General features: G+C 33.2%; 1 protein-coding gene across 3 annotated transcripts in view; it reads right to left on the minus strand.

Annotated features, from left to right (window-relative positions):
- LOC106649781 (proton-coupled amino acid transporter-like protein pathetic) overlaps positions 1-20,021 on the minus strand; it is a 32,405-nt gene extending 12,384 nt beyond the window's left edge. The window contains exons 1-5 of one of the 3 annotated variants that reach the window (XM_023459349.1): positions 19,833-20,021; positions 19,334-19,421; positions 12,352-12,434; positions 7,582-7,989; positions 3,398-3,758 (exon numbers count right to left, since the gene is read on the minus strand). In XM_023459349.1, coding sequence (XP_023315117.1) covers positions 3,398-3,758; positions 7,582-7,989; positions 12,352-12,434; positions 19,334-19,384 — 903 coding nt within the window. In that variant the 5' untranslated portion in view covers positions 19,385-19,421; positions 19,833-20,021. Of the gene's footprint in view, positions 1-3,397; positions 3,759-7,581; positions 7,990-12,351; positions 12,438-19,333; positions 19,422-19,493; positions 19,537-19,832 lie in introns of those variants that run through there. The other 2 variants (XM_014367393.2, XM_014367394.2) reach the window with 2 other exon arrangements.
- Positions 20,022-21,135: the final 1,114 nt, after the last annotated feature.

Below are 21,135 nucleotides of genomic sequence, written 5' to 3' on the forward strand. Positions count from 1 at the left end.
ATAACCATGTTCGAAAAAAGCCTGATAGTCCCTTCATCGCAATCAAGGATTGAAATATGAACATAGTAATGAGTTATGATGAATACGTGGAAAACGATTTGCAGCTAAAATATATTAAGGACCTTGGCAATTACCTACACTTTTAATAAAGGATTTTTTTACATATATCTTTGTTCTATTGTTTCTGTGGATATTTGATTTTTTGGGCCTATGCTTTATGGTATTACCGTAAGGCAATAAATAATTAGAAATGTGTGGTGAGGAACGGGAGAACAATGAGAATAGTTATTATTAGTCTCTTTTTGAGTCCTAAAATACTCAACCAGTTCTAAAATACCTTGACTGATTGTTCTCTTGAGTGCTGTGACTAGAAGTACGGATGCTCGGGATCGTATTCTAGTTCTGGCATGGAGGGCGCTGTTGGCCTTGGCTTAAGAAAGTCTCGTGCCCAACGTGGAAGCGGAAGATGCAGAATTGACCTAGATGTCGTTGTGGTCGGCGGTGATGATCGGGGATCGACGAGGTCTGACTCTTCCTCCTTAGGTGTTTCTTCGAGTTTCTCCGTAAACTCCTTCTCGATCTCCTCCTCGATCTTCTTCTCGAGCTCTCGTTTACAAGCCCGAGATCTCCGCTGATATATCCGCCTTCGTTTCTTCTGCTGCACGGTCTTGGGCATGAGTCGAAATTACCTCTCTTTAGAAGTGCTTTTGATCGCTACCTTCTGTAGAATGATAATTCGACGGTAACCAATCAGTGAGAGAAGCAGTTGTAATAAACTCTGCTAGTCTCGTTGAAAAGTAGAAACTATTAGCCAATCAGTGATAGAAGCAAAAGCAATGATCCTTTGCTAGTCTCGTTGAAAGGCTCCCGTATTTATCAATCAATGAAAAATAACAAGTTAGTTCAACCCGGAACATGCCGGAGCTTTATTCACCCCGACTCTTAACAATTCTCAGCCATAGTTTGTTTATACACTGCGACTTATTGTGTACGTGCCACCTAGCGGAAAGTTATGAACTAACATGTTGTTGGCTTAAATAAACAATTGAACGTAACAATGGATTCAAGGTTTTTTGGACATTTTGGACTTTGGACCTATGTTTGCTGTTGTATCTTACGGCCTGGACCTTTTGGACTGGACTTTTTAGATTAGACCTTTTGTACCTCAATCCTCTGGACATATACATTTTTTGTGTGCCTTTGTAATCATCACACTAAATAGAATCTTAATATTTACCCAGGCAAAACCAAATTCTGTGAGGATGCAGAATCGTCTAAGCTACATTGGTCTGTGTATCTGACCTTCAGATTCTTTGTTATTAGGTTTGAGCTAGCGCAAGCAAGTTCCGAGTAATTGCATGCACGGAAATATTGCTCGAAACGCGAGCGCGTTGCGGCTAATGAGAAAGGTAGCAACGAGCTGCAGATAAAGTACAGTTTTGGCCCGATTTCAAGCAACAAGTGCGTATAAGCTGAAATCGGCCTTTCTTGTAAGCCCGCTGTATTCACACCACGAGATTAATCTGTATGCAACGAGTGCATTGTTAAAGAGTGTGTGAGCGTGCCCCGCAATCCAGCGTCGTGAACTCAGGCAGTGGACATCACAGTCGGAGGCAACTTTTCTATAAGTTCCAGTTTCGTTGACTTTGTCTCTCTCTCAATTGCATTGCGACCCGCATTCGCCGGGTTAGGCGAATACTCGCACGCGACGTGGTACTGCACCAGTTGCCGTCCAGAGCACGGCTATATCGATTGAATCATTATTAATAATAACCACTTGTTACTTTTTCCCCTATTAAATCTGACTCTTTTATTTGCCTGCCTCTGCACCCTATCTTGATACTTTTAAGGCAACTTGGACCCGGTTGCCAACGCGACCCAGGTGGTGGTAAATTACCGACGACACAGGTAACAATAACCGTTACAAATGGCGCCCAACGTGGGGCGCAATTTGTAACGGCTGTAATTTACTTACTCATTCATTTATTAATAATGATTATTCTTTTGGTTAAACTTAATCCCTTCGTTTTGCTTATTTGCCTGTGCACTCTCTTCTCTTATTTCCTTGAGGTAACTGGGCCCGGTCGCTAACGCTACCAATACAATATTTATTATTTTATTGATTAATAATTATTTACCCTTTTCACTCGTAACTTTCACGGTTACAGCTTCGAGTATTATCGGAGTCAAATTGGTTGATCAATAATATTATATATTATTGATCCTATATTATAGGACGTCTGTTGGTATTAAGTTGGGTAGCCGAAGGTTTCTAAAGCATGACTGCACTTTTGTATAGCAGTACACCGCCTGCTAAGTATGTTTTCATGCCTTGAAAAAAATAGACAGTGAAGTAGTCTTACAGTGCAAACATTTCAAGTGCCACATAAACTCCGGACGTTGTAAATATGCGAAGCCTTATACAAGAGTATTGTGATAGGACACCTTGATATGACTATCTCAATATAAAAACTTTACTTATAAAAAGTCGCTTGTGAGCGGTGCCAATAGGTAAATTTTGATAAGTGATCGATAGGGTATATTAAAATACTGCAATGCAAACGTGCAGTCATGCTGCATAAGCCTTCTTAGTTCATGTATTGATCAGTAGAAGGCTGGCATAACATTGGCCAGTTGACTGATTGATATTTGCAGGGTATCGGTCAGATGTAATGACAAGAATTAACTGAATCTTGCGGCAAGAATTCAGTATTCTAACAGTAAGATTTACTGGGTTCTTGCCGCAAGATCAAGCCTAATCTTGATATTAGCTTTTTATTTTCATCATTTGAGTCTAATTTAGGTAATGTTATAGTTTGCAGTTATTATAAATTAGCGATTGAATATTTTCGAAGTTCTTGAGGAGGTTTTTTCAGTACAAGTTTTTCTATAGTGAACTCTTGTCTAGAGCTGTACATTTTGTATGCGCAGTCCGCACTGCGCAGCCTGGCATCAGCTGATTCATAACAAAAACATCGTTTTTTTCACTTTGTACGATGTACGATGTATAGGCTGAAAGATGAGGATTTTTTTCTATAAGTCCTGTACACTCCGATACCCTAACAAATTAATGTTTGTTTATAAATAATTTATGAACTGGCCGTTCCATAAGGCTGATGTCAAAAATTTCATACTTTGAGATAAAATATCTTGAGATTTTGAAGCGCGAGCCACATAAATAATTATACCATTGAATTCAGCGTGATTTAATTTATCAAATAGTGTAGGTCTCATTTTTCAACAAATGTTAAAAGAACCTCAATCATGTAATAGGTATGAAAGAAGTATAAATTAACTCGTGTGAATTTATACTTTTGGAAAATAAGAAACCAAGTTCAGAACATGATATAAACATAAAATTTTTTTCTATTAAAAATATATACAAAAACCTACTTACCACACCAATGCCCTCTAAGGCAAAAATTGCTATACCAAAAAATAATGGCATATCTTTCCAGGAAGATATTTTGTTGACATTTTCAATTGATGGAAGATCAGAAAATATGTAATAAAATGTTATTCCGAGACCTGCAGCAATGAATCCATTTGCTACCATGGAAAATGGAGCTAAATATTTTAAATTTCTTACCAAAGAAAGACAAATAAGAAATGGGAGTGCCATTATCATATAGATTCTAACATCTAAATCTGGTTCCATATAAAAATCAGCAACTTGTTTAATATTCTCGGAAACAAATACAACGTAAACGCAACAACAACCTACAAGATCCAGGACTAAAAATAGATTAATTGTAGCCCTGAAAAAGTTAAAAGATGTTAATTAATGGAGATAAAAACATTCTACATTTAATTCATATCTAAGATGAGATTTAATAATTTAATTGAGTAAATATTTGAAAAGATTTAAGTTTGGGTTTTGTAAAATTTTTATTGGCGGATAAAGAGATTTATTAATAATTGCACTAGCTAGCGTCCTCTATGAACATTTTTTGAAAAATACAAGGTAATGTATTTTGAATGAAAAAATTAGAAAAAATTTTTTCCATATTTTCTTAGGGCTCCATATCACCCTAAAAGAATTATTTTCTTTAAAAAAAGTAGGATTTCGGCTTCAAAAGGTGCGTTAGATATAATCTTAGACACAACAACGTAAAATACAGATCATTACCTTTAATTTCATTGTGTTAAAAGTATCTGAGTTCATTAGAACCAAAGTTACAGGTTTTTAAAGTTTTATTGGAGAATGAAGTACAAAATTTATCAATGGTTCAAAGTGAATTAGATAATTGAATTTTTAGAGAGCCTTTGAACACTTATAGCTTTGGTAAAAAGTTTTTAAGACAATCAAATTGAAGGTTATTTTGTTTTATTTGAGACCAAGCTACTTTAAAAATAGATTTAAGTAAAATGTATAAAAATACAAAGTATCCCTTATGAAAATTTCTTATAGGATCCCGCAAAATTCCTACAGAAATCCTATAAGATTCCAGCAGGAATTTCGCGGTATCCTGTAGGGAATTTTTATAAGGGATTAATACTTTTTTCTTACTTTTAAATATTTTATAACAAATTTATAGTAGATTAGTCTCTGGGAAAACAAATTTACCTTCAGTTTGGTGTTATAATGTGTTTAGAGGTTCTTAAAAATTGGAACAATAATAATAAATATCGATTTTTCTCAATTGACATCTTTTTAAGTTTGCCTTGAATTTTCTTGAAATAAATTGCATTTATTGACGAATGTATTAAGGATAAAGCCCATCACATTTCTTTTTATTCACGCAGAAAAAAAATTTTTTTTTCAATTTTTTTTCAAATTTTAAAAATAATTTTTTCGTTTTCTTATAATTTCACACACTTATGAAAATTTTAATCATTTTTAACTTAATGTAATCATTCCCAGTTTGAAATGGTACCAAAGGTAAAAAAAATTTTTTGGTCTCCAAACCATCTTTGGAGGAAACTCCTTGCCAATAAATTGGCAGCGGGTTTTTAATTCTGGCCTAATCGAAGAAGACGAATTTCACTTTTGGACTTTTATTCTATTTACTGATATTTTCTCATATTTAAGGATTTTTGAGGTTATAAATATGACTACTAAAAAAAACTTGAGTTTTACATCAAATTTTCCATTAATAATCATGATTTAAGAAATGTTCACATTAAGTCCAGAAAATCATAATTACAAGCAGAATAACATCAGAAAAACGAAATTCAACTTGGAAGCCCTGTAGATTAATAAGAAATGGACCTAGAGGGCTAAAATTTTTAGGATTTTCATTTTTCAAAGTACTCTTCAAAAGTACATAATTTTTCAAATTTTTTTCTTTATTGTTCGTATTGTTGCTCGTATAGGTTTTCACCATGACATTTGGCGAGCGTGCATACCTTCCCAATTGAAAATAGTTGCATGGATTTCCTCGTGGATCAGCTACGTGGAATCGATGCTGATCGAAGATGGATTATGCGTAGAAATAGCGTGGAAACAGCGTGGAAAGTACATCGATTCCACGAGGACAGTTTATAGATTCCACGAAGAAAGATCATAGATTTCATGTAGATTTATGCTAGTTTATCCACGGGGACTTTCTTAGACGATCCACGAGGAAATTTTGGTCATCGAAAAAATGAAAAAAAGTTTCTCCCGTGAGTAGGATTTGAACCGGGGATGTTTTGATTTTGAAGCTGATACTTTAGCGACTGAGCTATCAATCGTCGTGGATCGTCTAAGAAAGTCCTCGTGGATAAACTGGTAAAAATCTACATGAAATCTATGATCTTTCCTCGTGGAATCTATAAACTGTCCTCGTGGAATCGATGTACTTTCCACGCTGTTTCCACGCTATTTCCACGCATAATCTATCTCCGATCAGCATCGATTCCACGTAGCTGATCCACGAGGAAATCCATGCAACTATTTTCAACTGGGTTTATAAAAAAGTTCTTAAAAATAATGAAAACTTTTATCAACGCTTAATTACACGATTTATAACAATTATTGTCACTTGTAAACATTTTTCTAAATTAAATAAACGATTACGTTACCCGCCTAAATATTCCGGAAACCAAATATCAGGTAACACATAAATTTTTAAAATTCATTCATATCATTTAAAACTTGTATGAAGTTTTATTTACTGTTTAAAATCATGTTACAATATCCGAATATTTATTAGAATTTTTAAAAATTATTCAGACTTTTGAAGAGTTTTTAAAAATTAGAATGACGATGAATTACCGCAGGGAATCATTATAATTTTTAAAATAGAGGGGTCTGGTTTGAGATAAACTCTTTAAAAAAATATCCTCTATATGCTGAGCTTTATTAAAACGTTTTTACACCAACAAATGTGGTCAAAAGCAAAAAATTAGAAAATTCATTGTTGTACTAGAGCTTTTAGAGCACATATTAAATGATAAAGTTAATATAAAGATCTAAATTAAAGTTCTAAGTTATTCAGCTCATAACAGACATTTTTTTTAACAATTTGGTTCAAATCAGAGGTCTTTAACTTTAAAAATCTGGTGTGAACTCTGCGCACAGCTATATTTAGACACAGAGGCCCATTTTCAAAAAAATTTTTTACATTTTTCAGGGCTTATTCATTTTATAAATTTCGTAAAATATCTGTGTGTGCGTCCGGCAATATAGAATTTGCGTAACTTTCCAACAGAGGCACGTAGCGAGACGTGGTTTGTCTTGTATTGAAGGATTTGTATGTTGTAAGAAACTTCAAAAACTTATTTAAGGATCCATAAAAAGTTATAAAGTTACAAATTTTTTTATCGTTTCCAAAATGGTTTCATTATGAATTTTGTTTTTATTTTGTTGTGTGTAAATGAAGTAATTTTAGAATTTTTTGTAGTTATTGTGTAAGCAGAGCAGTCAAACTTTAATTCGAGACTCAAAAGACAAGTGAGGTATAATTGAATAACAATAGCTATTTTGAAGAGAAAAATGTTGATATACTTCTAGACTTTACGTTAGCCTATCGATTATTCGCCCTAAATCACTTTATTACTTGGAATCACCCTTTAAAAGTTCACCTCTTTGGTGAGAATGAAAGAAAATCAACATTGGATATCAAACGGCAGAATCAAGCAGGCTCTACTAGATTAACAATTCACAGATATGGTACAAGAATTTTCAATAAAACTTTAAACAGCTATAACATTGCTTCTAGAATACTAGGAAATGAAATAAATTAAATTAATGATCGTAGCCTATAATTTTCTGTTATTCCATTAAATTTGATCATTTATACTTGTTTTTGTTATAAATATATGGAAAAACAATTACGTTTATTTCGAATTTTTTTCTTAAGATTTATATACATGCATAAGCAAAACTACATCAGCAGGATTTTTTCAAGTAAGGTATCTAACAGTAGGGCTTGCATTGGTTGTTGTATTATTGTTAGTCTGGTGGTACTTCTTGAGATCTAAACGTGATTTTATTTCATTTTTACTTAAAATATTTTTCAAGGGGTAAAAGCCAGTATTAGGTCAACATGAAAAATAACGAATAGGTTACTTCATGTATAAGTAAATTTGAACGTGTTCAAACTAGTCATAAATATTCTGAACGTGATTTTACTTAAAATAGTTTTTATTACTTACTTTGCTAATCTTGCATATTTTTGAACTGGCCTTGGTCCTACGAGAAATGCTGCTTCAGCAACTTCTGCAAAACCTAAACTGGGGGTTTGCGTTCTTTTGCAAAGAATGTGAGCACATTTAACCAAAATATGGACACAATAGGTACATATGGCACCAATAAAGAAAGTAGCAAATAGTCCAAAAAATAGGCCAGCACTTTTGAAAGCCATGGGCATCGCTAAAATTCCTGATCCCAAACTACCTTTCAACAAATGTATCAAGGTATCTGCATCAGTTGTAGGATGCGTTAATTTTCTATGTTCAAATGGATTGTATGACTCAGTTTCTTCGTCGTTTGATCTTTCCACCAATGGTAATGTTGAACCATTTGTCAAAGTTATTGGGACTTCGTTTTTTTCACACTTATATCTGAAAAAAATGAAAGAAAACAATACAATAGTTTTCTACAAAAAAGTCATGCAGAAAAGTTTTGCTGAATATTCTACAGATTTTCTTGTCAGGAATTTTGATTTAGTGGCTTATTTGTAGAATTACTTATTTTAACCGAGTAAAAACACTACTTGTAAAATTTCCGAGGCTATTTATTTTCGAGATCATTTTTACTCTTAGGGCAGAGTTTGAAATCTATTTTAAAGTTGACCGATTTCGCTCATTTCTAGTACTATGTATTTAAACTTCATAAAGCTATCGATATCGGTTCGCCTTATTTTTCAGAATTTCTAAGCCCGGTTTTCTCTTCATAAAGACTTGAGAGTGCGCATGACCTAATCGTAATTTCGAAAATGTATGCAAAAATGAACCAACTTACTGGTTTTAAGCCCCAAAGAAATAAATTAGTACCTCTAAAAAATTTTTTTACGAGAAACGTTTGCTAAAAACTCTTTTTGATACAGCGCATGAATGCTACACTTAAAAGTGTTACGAACACAGTAGGAAGAGAATAATTTATAATTTGCATTAACCTTTAAAAAAATAGTAATTTACGTTCTCAACATTAATCCTACACTGAACAAAATCATTATTCCAGTAATGGAAAAGTCGGTATCATGCGACATAAAAACAGTTTTCTTGCTCCATGTAGAAAAGTTTCTTGTCACAAGAAATCACTCTCCTTGTGGCAAGAAAACTGACTCTTCTTGTCAGAAGAAAAAATTTTTCTTATCACGTAGAGACCCGTGGTTGAGTCAAAGGCCCAGACCTTTACATAACCTTAAAAGTATCACTTCCCAATTGTTGAGTTCTCCGCGCAGTACTGCACAGTGTGTGAGCTTGACACTGCTGTATTGAAACTTTGTACATTACCCACATGAACACGAGGCTACTAGCAGTCTCATGGCTGCTGCTACGCATACACAGTAAACACATATTAGATAGATCTTTTGATAGCAGCTTAAGCCTACTGGCCTAGAAGGTGGGGCCACCCACTCACCACCTATGTGTGGGGGTGTATTGCCACACCATTTTCCTACTTCTATCTTTCCTGCATGCACTGAGTGAACGTCTCCGGTACCAAACCGTGTCAGTAAGGCTGACACTCCCTGCGCCTACTGGCGCATCGGTGTATAGTTCACTACGTACAGCCTCTTCCCAGATATGTCGCCCTGTACACTAGCGACAATCCTCACCGGTTAAGCCAACGCTCTCTGCCTTAGCATCGGGTTGAGGCAATTAGCTTCACCGATCAGCCCTTTGGGGTCAGCTCTGCGCCGGTAAGGCTGACCTACCCTGCCAATGGCAACGGGTCCACTAATCCACTACCTACCTTCTTTTTACTCCCTAGCTGCTACTTTCTCGCATTTGCCCTAGCCCGAAGACCTGTGGTGTAAGGAAAAACCTGGATGTGTATAACAGTGGGTTCGTGCTAGAGGTATACCCAGGGAAAAACCCGCCCCGCGACAGCAGGAGCTCATAGGGTACTTATCCCGCCGCATGACACTCGGAAAAAAACTGTCCATACCGAGATTCAAACCCAATGCTCCTCAAGTGGCCTATTGTTTTCGAGGCTAGCACGCGAACCACTGAGTCCACGACCGCTCCAGTAAATTAAACACAGATTTCGAACACACATACAAAACCGATGAGATTGAGCTGCTCGTGACTGGCTTACACTCGCCTCGTGCTCTCTGGATCACATCAGATTCGTCTGCAGTGATGCTCAACTCATCTACGTTCACAAAATATTAGACACACACGTACTTATTTACATACACGGCGAGTAGAGTAAGTGCTTGCCACTGACTTTGGCAACATTTTAAACACTGCACTTACACAGACACACCCACAAAGCCAGATGAGCATCTCACGACTCAGATGCTGTTATAAATGCCCACACATAAGCACATACAAACGTGCACCTTCCTTCTTTTACAATATTTTAATAACCGTTACTAAGCAATCGTCAAATTCATCATCATACGAGCGAGCAACTAAACTGCTATCCAAAATAACCAAACAAGTCTGAGCCTTTCTGCATTTCATGACGGACCTCTCACTGAACGAGACACCCTTATAAAAATTTCCTATATGATTCCAGTATAAGGGCACGTTGCGATTCTGGCGATTCGGCTGCTCGCGGATTTGTAAGGGTCCAATCAGGCAATCGAACGGTCATTTCAAAATTCGAAATTTGACAGTTGTAGTGGGCACGCGTTTGTATGTGCTCATGTGTACATTCATACAGCATTTGAATCATGAGATGCTCATTAGGGTGGGCCGTTTTTAGGCTATTTTCTAAAATCGATTTGTAATAGTGATTTTCTGTTAGTTTTATGTATAAAATGAAAGCTCGTTCAAGGCAGGCGCGTACAAATAATTCTTTCTATCTCCTCAACGTCGATCAATATTTTTTTCGCTGGTTTTTGCTCAAATTCGCCTTTTTTCACTCTACCACGCGCCAAAAATGGAAAAATGATGTTTTGCGATTCTAAACTCCGCGATTCATCAACTTATAGGCTAATAAACATGTTTCAACCACCACCTAAGCTCAGAATTAAGATATGGAACCACGTAATGCGTATAAAGCCGGGATTTTGGCTGTTTTTTGCCCATTTTACCCGATTTTCGACTACATGGTCGAGGTCGATTTTTAAATTCAACACCATCGCCCGCGGTCTCTTTCTTTTCTTCGAGATAAGTACTGACAAGAAAAATGCCCACTGAGGTAATTTTTAAAGCAGGAAAAATTTGGCGCGCTCGAAGAAAACCGGATTTTTATGAATTTCTTTAAAAAATGGATCGTTTCAACGTGTACCTGGAGTTTATTTATTGTGTTATCTCAATGCAAAGTGCATCGTCTCAAAGTACTCTTTTCAACGGGAAATTTAGAAAAAAAAGAGTTCTCTACGATCATTTTAGCGGCCTGTAGGTCGTTTTGAAGATACCATTAACCAAATGCCACGTTTAACTAAAATCGACGCGATGTGAGGCATCTTACGTATACATTCTATGGTATCTTCAAAACGACCTAGAGGACGCTAAAATGATTGTATAGAACTCTTTTTATTTCTAAATTTCTCGTTGAAAAGAGTACTTTTAGACGATGCACTTTGCATTGAGATAACACAATAAATCAATCGACCTCGACCATGTAGTCGAAAATCAGGTAAAATGGGCAAAAAACAGCCAAATCCTGGCTTCAATCAACACTGTGACGAATCTGATGTGATATACAGAGTATGCATCACTCACGTATCTCACGTATTCGTATGTGTGTATGAGTAGCAGCAGACGTCAGATTGCTAGTAGCATCGTACTTGTGTTCAAAGTGTCAATTGAGCAGTGTCGAGCTCATACACTATATAGGATGTTAATTCACCAGCGTGCGTGGAGAGTTCAACATTTACGATAGTGGTACTTTCAAGGTTATGCAGAGGTCTGGACCTTTGCCTCAGCCGGGGAGCTCTACGTGATATGAAATATTTTTTTTCTGACTAGAAGAATCAGTTTTCTAGTCACATGATACCGATTTTTCCGTAACTGGAATAATGATTTCGTTCAGTGTAGTCCTTTGCCGGAAAGAGTTTTACACGAACATTATTCTTTACAGATATGAATATAACTCTTTGATGTTTAAGAAGATAATGAATTTTCTGAATCTCGTATTAAACATTTCTCGGAAAAGTTTCATAAAAACCTTTATGTTCATGTTCCGAAAGTTGCTGATAAAGAGCCGTTTCGAGAAATATTCAGTAGAAGATTCTGAAAACTGGATCAAAATTTTGATTTTTGCCAAGCTTTGATTTGTAATATTTTTATCATACAGGCTGCCAAAATAATGTCATGCAGAATGGAGTTTTCAATTAGGAACATCTTGCTGCTATGAGCTGAAAATGGCACTTCATTGCGATGCTCTATGGAGCAGAATGATGCTAAGAATGTCGACAAGTGGCAATAAAAAAATACATTTCTCATTTCTGCATGAAAAGAAACTTATTGGCTCCATAATTTAAATATTTGTAAGTGTTAAAAATATACTATTTTGTTATTTGGTATTGTATTTAAACAATGAGTATAAGATTTCGGTCATTTTTAAATGTCGTATCTCCTTCAATAATTAATTGGTGAAAAAACAATATTTAATGCAATTCATGATTTTTGGAAACTTACTTTGTGGATTTAATAGATTTTTTCATATAAATACAAATTACACAAATTGAATCTAAGTACCGCACCTAAAAATACGTGTGAAACGCGCTTTAGCGATGACTAGTTTATTATAAAATGTTATTATTAAACTGAAGTTGTCATTTATTTATTCTTAATTATACTTACTTAGAAAGTACCATCTCCGAAAGATCTGTTCTGACACCTTCTTTTTTAAAATCATATTCTGCCATTACGGGATGCATCTGAATCTTCTAGAACAAAATATTTGAAAATTATTTCAACCAAAAAAATATTTTTATCGTAATTTCTATATTGATAATGCAATGACCCTTTTCCCTTGCTCGAAAACAAATTTCGGAATTTGTATTTTATACTGATTGTGCATATAAGAGCTGTTTGAAGTTCTTTAATCCATTCATGTTGAAAACTTCTCTTCATCAGCTTTCCAATGGACCATGGCAAATTGCTCTTATATGCACATATCACAGCTCATAAATAAAAATCAGCTTTGCTTAAGTATTTTAATTTTTAAATTTATCAGTAAAAAGTTTTACGATAATAAATTATCCTATCTCATGTGTTTGCATTCAGAAAATAATTTTAAGAGTTAATTAAAATTATACGCTTTATAACGTTAACATTTTACAATAATGCAATGCAATGTTTATGGCCTTAAGTAAGATCCAAAAACTTCTTAATAATAACTTGCAATATTTTCAAAGATCAGGTATCAATAAGAAGCTAATCAAATAGTTTGAAGATAGACAATTAGTGTTTAATGCGCCGTATTTATTTATTTTTATTATTTTAACGTATTTATTTTATCTATGTAATAATTATATAATAATTAATAATTATAGAATAACTAATATATAATAATTATTCATTATTATTAATATTAACCCACAAAATCATTAAAGTACCAAACAATGCAATTTCCAAATTTTTGCTTAAGCGACCATAACTTTTATAATATGCCTACAATCTTTAATCTGAACTCGGATTCTGAAAGGGCATTGAATTTTACATCGAATTAAATATTTTTAAAGTGTTTCAAAGACTCCAATTATAAAAGAAATCGTGTGAAAACGAGGTAAAGTTTCCAACTTTTAACCCATAAAAGCTTAAAAGTACTCAAACGTAGCTCAACCCATAAAATCTTAAAAGTACTTAAATGTTGAAAACATTTTTTCTTTCTACTTTTTTTTCTTTCACACTTTCCACATTCTTTTATCTATTTTATATCGATGGGAATCTGATTTTGGCAAAAAAATTCGCAAAAGGGTACACAGTGAGCCGCAGCCAAATCTAAGATAGATATTATAGATAGATATCAAGCATGGTGATGTCTTCTGGTACATACAAAACGAAGTGATTCGTAGTAACCTGACAGTTCTAACTGTTCGTATGGAGATTGACAGCGTATTCTCGAAATACAAAATAAAAATCAGCAAAAACTTCAACCCGCTCACTTTTGAACTAACAACACTGATTCAAGTCTCAAGACTAAAAAGAAAAAAGTCTAATAGTAGTGCGACCCTTTCTCCATCCATTTTCTATCCAATGAACGATCTGAATATTTTGTAAAAAATTAAACTCCAAGATCGGTGAACGATCATCAATCTTTTGTATGTTGCCATTGTATATCAGTGGTGGAAAGGGAAAACCGACCAACTCCACTTTTCGTGTTTTCGAGAAAAACGTGTTTGAAGTTGCGTATGAGTACGTAGCTAGACGCGGATGACTATAGCTTTGTACCCATGATATTTTAAGCTACTATGACGTATCTTTTGGCCAATATAACTATCAATTTAACAACTTAGATGCAAAGCAAAAAAAGTGGACTTGGTCAGTTTTGCCGGGAAACGTCTTGTGCTCAAATCCACTTGCTCAATTTCTAATTCGCTGTATAATCATCAAATTAACCCACCTGAAAAAAAACTAACTAGTGGATTCGATAGAAAATTTCTTCAGTTTTCTGATGGTAATATCAGATTTTCCGAAAATTTCCATTTTCACTGAGAAAATCGCCATCAAACATTCCGAGCTAAATATTTCGAACGAGACATCGCACATTATTTCTGCGTCAAGTGCCCCAACGATCGCAGTACAGCATCAAATGATGCGTGAGTTGTATATACAACCTTCCAATATCATGTTCTATCATTTTCAAACCAAAGTTAATTCGATATCGTGTTGTGGGACTCACTGAGATGGACTTGGTCGGTTTGGCTGGTCACCATTTGTCTCGAAAGAAATGGACTTGGTCGGTTTGGCATTGTGCCGTACCGAACGATAGACGCAATTTCCGGTCATTCGGACACTTGCACATCAAAGTTGACACTAAATGTAGGTTTTTAACGTCATAAACTCGATGTTGGAAAAAATAGAGCTGGTCGGTTCTCCCTTTCCACCACAAATATGCATATGCTTGTTTAAATCAAAAGTCCTGCATTAAATGTCTTGGTGCTACAGTTCATAGTAAACGCGATTAAAATGCAAAATGTCCCCTGTTTTCAAGTGTTGCTGGTCATCTAAAATAGTTTGAAAGTGATCGTACAGAAGTAATAAACGTGTCCTCAAATTCTATGAAATATTTACACAGAGAGAAACACTATATTAAATATCAGCATATTCGCAAGCAAAAATTACTATATTTGCTAGAACAAGTTCCCCAGAGTCGAATTATGGGCGTTTTCTACTATGTATATGCTAAATATTACTGTAATATTGAGTTAATTTTGTAACTTTGTATTTTTAAAATATTTATAAGATATTCTAAAAATTGCTGATATGTAGCAACTTTTACTATACATTATGAGAAAAAATCGAAAATGAATATTTCAAAAATTATTTTGTATTGTAACAATTTTTACCACAATCAAAGCTTTTCGATTTCAACAACAGATGGAGTATGGTAAATTCCCGCAAGTGACAGGAAAAATTGTCCGTTTGGTACATTTATAAAAATTTTGAATACATAATAATGTTCAGAATGGGAACAGCGCTAATATTAATACTCGACTGTTAAGTAGGTAAGTTTTCTAGAGGCAAGCAAATGTTTGTTAGTAAATCTCTACAAACAAAATAATTAACTCAAGAAAATTATTATTTTAAAATAATTTTACTAATCTAAAAAATACCACATACCGCACTAAAAATTACTATGTTAAATAACAAAAATTAATATACATCAACTATAGAGCTCTTATTCTAGTGAACATAGCAATAGTGAGTATAATATTTCTCTCCGTATAATTATTTCAAGGGTCTGTTGCCGAGCTAGACAATCATTTTGGACTTTTTAAGCCCATGACGTTCATGTGCAAGATTTTATTTATACATGAGCAATTCTATAAAAAAACATTTTTTGAGGTACAATCGCGGCTAACATTTTTATCACTTGATGCGTATACCTACCATTGGAAACCCTTATAAAAATTTCCAATAGGATCCCGCGAAATTCCTATTGGAATCCTACAGGACTCCTGTAGGAATTTCGCGAGATCCTACAGGAAATTTTTATAAGAGAACTGTTTTAGGAAGTCACAGGAACACACAAACAGCGATGCAACAGCAGGAACTCTCGATATTTTGAAATTTGAAGGTACTTTTTAGCTACTTTTGTCTTTCAGAGAGTGAAAAATGTTGTTTTCATGTAAATATAACGATATACTCAATTTATAACTCAATGTAAAAGCATCAAAACCCTCTTAGAAAAAGTAACTAACCAATAGATGCGATATAAAAATTTTCTCAAATTTTTGATAGTAATATCAGATTTTTTGAAATTTTCTATTTCCACTGAAAAAATGGCCATTAAACATTCATAGCTAAATATCTCGAAAAAATAATTGCGGAAAAAATAAATTTTAAGGTTTATTCATTTTGTTTTAGAAAATGGAAAAGCATAGACAATTTTCTATCGAAGCCATATATTTATTTATTCTTCAAGTCAAATTACAATATTATACGAGCCAGTTTTGATCATAGCGATCCATAAAATGCTACCCAGTTGAAAAAATTGCGTGGATTTCAACGTGGATTATCCACACAGGTTCTGCACGGAAAGTGCAAGTATTCTACGTGGAAAGATTTTTGTAAAAATCTGCTAAGATTTTTCAATTATCTTTTAAAAACTGAATCGCACTTTCGTATCCGTTTTCACGGAATAATCGAAAAATCCTGGCAGATTTTTACAAAAATGATCCACGCTGATACGACATGGAAAATATGCACTTTCCACGCAGATTCAGGGTGAATTCCGTGTGGTTAATCTACGTAGAAATCCATGAAATTTTTTTCAACCGGGATAAAAACGGTTTGAGAGCAGAAAACAAAAAGAAATAATTGAAATTCTCTCGTATAATGACATTATAATTGAACTGAAAGAATAAATGAATATACTGTTTCAATTAGAAATTTTTTGATTTCTCTAATGATGATGTCATATTTTCTGATTTTTTGCATTTTTAAAAGAAAAAATGAAAAATAAATCATATAAGTCCCCTCCGTGACCGCACTCAAATGAAGAAACTTCATTCATTTCGTAAATAAAGCATGTGCTACTCTTTCAATCCACAGTTACTTCATTTTTAAAATTAAAAACCATGCTTCATAGTTACAATACCGGGGGAACCAATTTATATTTTCCATTTTATTGACGTGAAATACCGGACTTTCGATATAATCAACCATATACCCACCTGTATTTGCCAAAAAATTTTTAACTTCTCCAACTCTTCGGGGATCTTCGTAGATCCACGAGGATTCTAGCGAAAATCCTCATAGGTTAATCGAAAATCTACATAGCCCGATCCTTGAGGAATCTGTGTGATAATCTACGCGAATATCAATGCAATTTTTTGCAACTGGGATGTTACTGGGAAGTATACGATACTGCAGTAGAATATTGCAGCCTCTTAGTATTCAGTGTGAGCGTCCCATAAAAACTAGAAGAATTAGGGGAAAATCGCAGACATACCCTATTCTTCTAGTTCTTATATAAATTAACATTGAATGCATAGAAGAGTTGTGGTATCGTATATTTCTCAATAGTGCATGGAAAAAAAGCGCCTTGTACAGAAAAATCCAAAAAAATTCAAGAAATTTTTTTTAATATGAGAATTAGGAAAAAAATATTCTGGTCTGCGATTTCGAACCACTTCATTGAAAGCAATATTATTTAAATTTTCAATTATTTTTTCTGAAGCCCTGAAAAATCCAAAAAGTAAAAAAAAAAGATCAAGGACGTTTGCATAGTGGAAATATACCTTTATGAATTTTTTCAGATTTTTTTCAAATCGAAAACAGCTTTAAAATCGGTAAAAATAAAAAAACGTTCATACAGATTCAGAAGGTTTGAAATTTGCTCAATACATTAGGAGTAGATCAAATTAATTCATTTTGTCGTCTGAAAATCTCGCTTGTCTATGTAATGTTGTATTTTTTTTCATAAGAAAAATATTTAAACACATAAACTTAGCTGCATAAAATATGCTTTGCAAAACAGCTGTTTGTTGAAAATGCTTCAAAAATTTTTTGTAAGAACTCAAAAAATCCTCTTTTACATCGATTAAGAATACTTTATGAAATCCAATAAAAATCATTATGTATCTTCACTAGGGCTGCTTATAAAATTTTCAATAACTCTTCAAGAATCCTTTGATAGTAATTTTGAAAAATGTTTTAAATTACGACTAAGTTACCCTCCCTCATAAAAATTTCCTATAGGGTCCCGCGATATTCTTACTAAAATCCAATAGGATTTCTGTAGGAATTTCGCGGGATCCTATAGTAAATTTTTAAAGGGGCTGAAGCATCGGTTTCCGATAAAACATGATAAGCAAATTGTAAAATACTTTCAGTACTTAAAAAATTTAAACATGAACTCTTTATGAATTTTATATAGCACTAGTACACTCTCGAAGAATTTGTTTATTAATTTTCTTTGGCATCTGAGATATTCTATGAAAATATGATAAAAGTAAGAGTCAAACGAACGCAACCCGCAAAATTGTCTCACCAGCTAACGCATCTTTGGATTTTAACTCATTAACGACCAAACTGCTTGATTTTTTTGTTGGTTTTCGCAGCAATTGTTTTTGTAGTTTGAGGCCTCCAAGAAGTTTCGTATGGACCTATTTCAAAGTAAAATTTAATGTTCTTTTAGAAACTGAGCTCAAAAGTTCGATGCTTTGCTTAATAAAAAAGTTATGGCTACTTATATGAAAAAAAACGTAAAATTTTTTGCAAAAAATCAAGTTTGTGATTTTTTTCACCATGTTACCGTTAGGGAATCACGATATAAATATGATGTGGGGTGATCACGACCATCAAAGTATCTCAGGGAATTTTTATGGAATTTTCGAACCACTACTTCAAACAAAAAATAACTTATATTCATGTAAAACATAACTCATTTTTACTTGAAAACTACTGAATTAAGAGAAAAAGTGCAAAAAACCAAAGTTTGAAAAGGATCAGTTCAAAAATTCCATAAAAATTTTCGGAGATACCTTGATAGACGTGATCACCCCTGATCATATTTATATAGTGACTTCCTAACGGTAACATGGTGAGTAAAAAATCAAAAACTTGATTTTTTGCGAAGAATTTTAAGTTTTTTTCGTATAAGTAGCCATAACTTTTTTATTACGCAAAGAATCAAAATTTCGAGCTCAGTTTCTGAAAGGACATTAAATTTTACATCGAAATAGGTCCATATGAAACTTTTTGGAGGCCTCAAACTACAAAAAAAATCGCTGCAAAAACCAACAAAAAAATCAAGCAGTTTGGTCGTTAATGGGTTAAATCAACGAATGCGTTCTGAAGAATATGCCTATATTGATATAAAAATTTAATTTTCAGCTATATGTTAAAACAATATATGTTCATATTGTTATATACTTCAAAGGGCGAAGGGTAATAGTTTTAGAAATTGAAAAGTATTGTGAAAAGCAAAGACTTTTTTTACCTGTTTCAATTTTTGCATAACGTCAAACTATTTACTTCAGTAGCCTAAAAGTAATTTAAGCCAAATAAAACGTAAAAATAAAATAATTCAGCAATATATAATTTGCATATAGCATACATGTACTTTTTCATTTATATTTTGAAACTAAAATGACAACAAGGATGCACTTACATTGTTGACGTCTCGGACATAGTTGATATTCTCTTTCATCTGGTGAGACATGATTGGATGTAATGAATCTTATGTAGAAAGTTCGTTTCTACAAAAATATAAATAATCATTAAAATTGTAGGAAGGTTTTGTTAGTTACTTTTAATAATAAAAATCAAACCACAGATAATTTTTTAAAGTTGCATTAAAATTCATATAATACCGATTATAATGATTCAATTATTTGAAATTTATTATTTATTTGCATATTAATATTAATATTCTAGTATTAGTCATAACTAAATTTAAAGAATATATTCATTCATGGTACAAAAATACACTTGATGTATGCTTTTATTTCACGTGAGAAATTTATAAAAATGACCATAGTCGTTAATAAATTTTTAAAAATAAAAGCATGTTTTTCTCAAAAAAATATTTTCAACATAATCTTCAACATGTCTATAGATTTATTTCACTAAGTTCTCGAATTTTTAGATAGTTTCATTTTGTATAATACCATAAACGATTTCCAATTGTATCAATATAGAATTTTTCTATAATTCAGCAAGAGTATGCATAATAACAAGAACAAAACTTTAAAATCAAAAATACTAAAAATTATAATTTTTAGATGCAAGAGACAAGCTTATTACGTGCTCGACGTAAATAAATTTGACGCAAGAACAACATTAGAGTAAGACAAGCCGTTTTTATTGGCATTGTTGGGAAGTTGTAGTGTAAGATATCGTAAATTGAACCCCCACTTTCAATTGGCATGCACCCTTCTACACGCTTCATCTCAAAATAATTGAGCATAAATCTTTAATTAATGAAACAATACTTTGTTCTCTACTGAGCGACATGTTTCAGTATTAACTATGATATTGTTTAAAGAAGTTGACCAAGTTATTATTCATTTAGATTAAGCTTATCAAAATCAATTTAAAAAGTTAAAGAAAAGCAAATGATTCAGAAAATTCATTTGATTGGACAAATTTGGTTGCTTTAAAAATTACTACCGATCAATAAATGATAATTAATTATTAATGTATGGATAGAGTAGCTTTTTAATTTTAGCTTGCATTGCAAATTTTTTTATATTTTTAAAGTTTAATAATATTTAGTATGTTAATATACAATTGTATAGAGCTATTTTTCAAATTTGTTTTATGAAAATCATGAACAAATGAAATTTTTACTCATGTATGCAGAAGAGAATGGAGCACATGAGCTATAGGCAGCTCGGAGTACTAGTATTAGATGATTAAAATCCCCTTGAACAAATTTGTGCATGGAAGTAGTGCAGAAAATGCTACAGTAAATCAACAGGGTAATTCTGCAGGATTTTCTATAGGTAAATTCGCATTTCATTATTCTGCAGAATCTCTTGCGGAAATAATAATGACAGATATAAATCTACTTATTTTCGAAGTTTTGCCTTCCATAGTATACTTATACATATAAAAAAAAATACATTCAGAAGGATGTCAAAAAACGTTCTGTAATATAAACTTTTATTCCACAACCGTCAAAAATTATTTATAAAACAAATTTGTCGACGTTTCGACGTTGTTTCATTATCCGGCCTTATCAAGATTTAACTGGTTGAAGGTTTTCCACAGAAATTCCACACATTTCTGAAGGATGCCTAGGGGAAATTGTTTGTTTTTATACAGGATTCCTACAGAACTTTCACACTTTTCTCTTGGATTACCCGCAATAATATCACATTTACCTGAAGGATTCTCATAGGAAATCCACGGATGTCTGAAGAATTATCCATAGGAATTTAGCGCTTACCTGAGGGATTCCTACAGGAA

Source organism: Trichogramma pretiosum, unplaced genomic scaffold (assembly GCF_000599845.2).
Source record: "Trichogramma pretiosum strain Unisexual culture from Peru unplaced genomic scaffold, Tpre_2.0 scaffold142, whole genome shotgun sequence".
Taxonomy (NCBI): domain Eukaryota; kingdom Metazoa; phylum Arthropoda; class Insecta; order Hymenoptera; family Trichogrammatidae; genus Trichogramma; species Trichogramma pretiosum.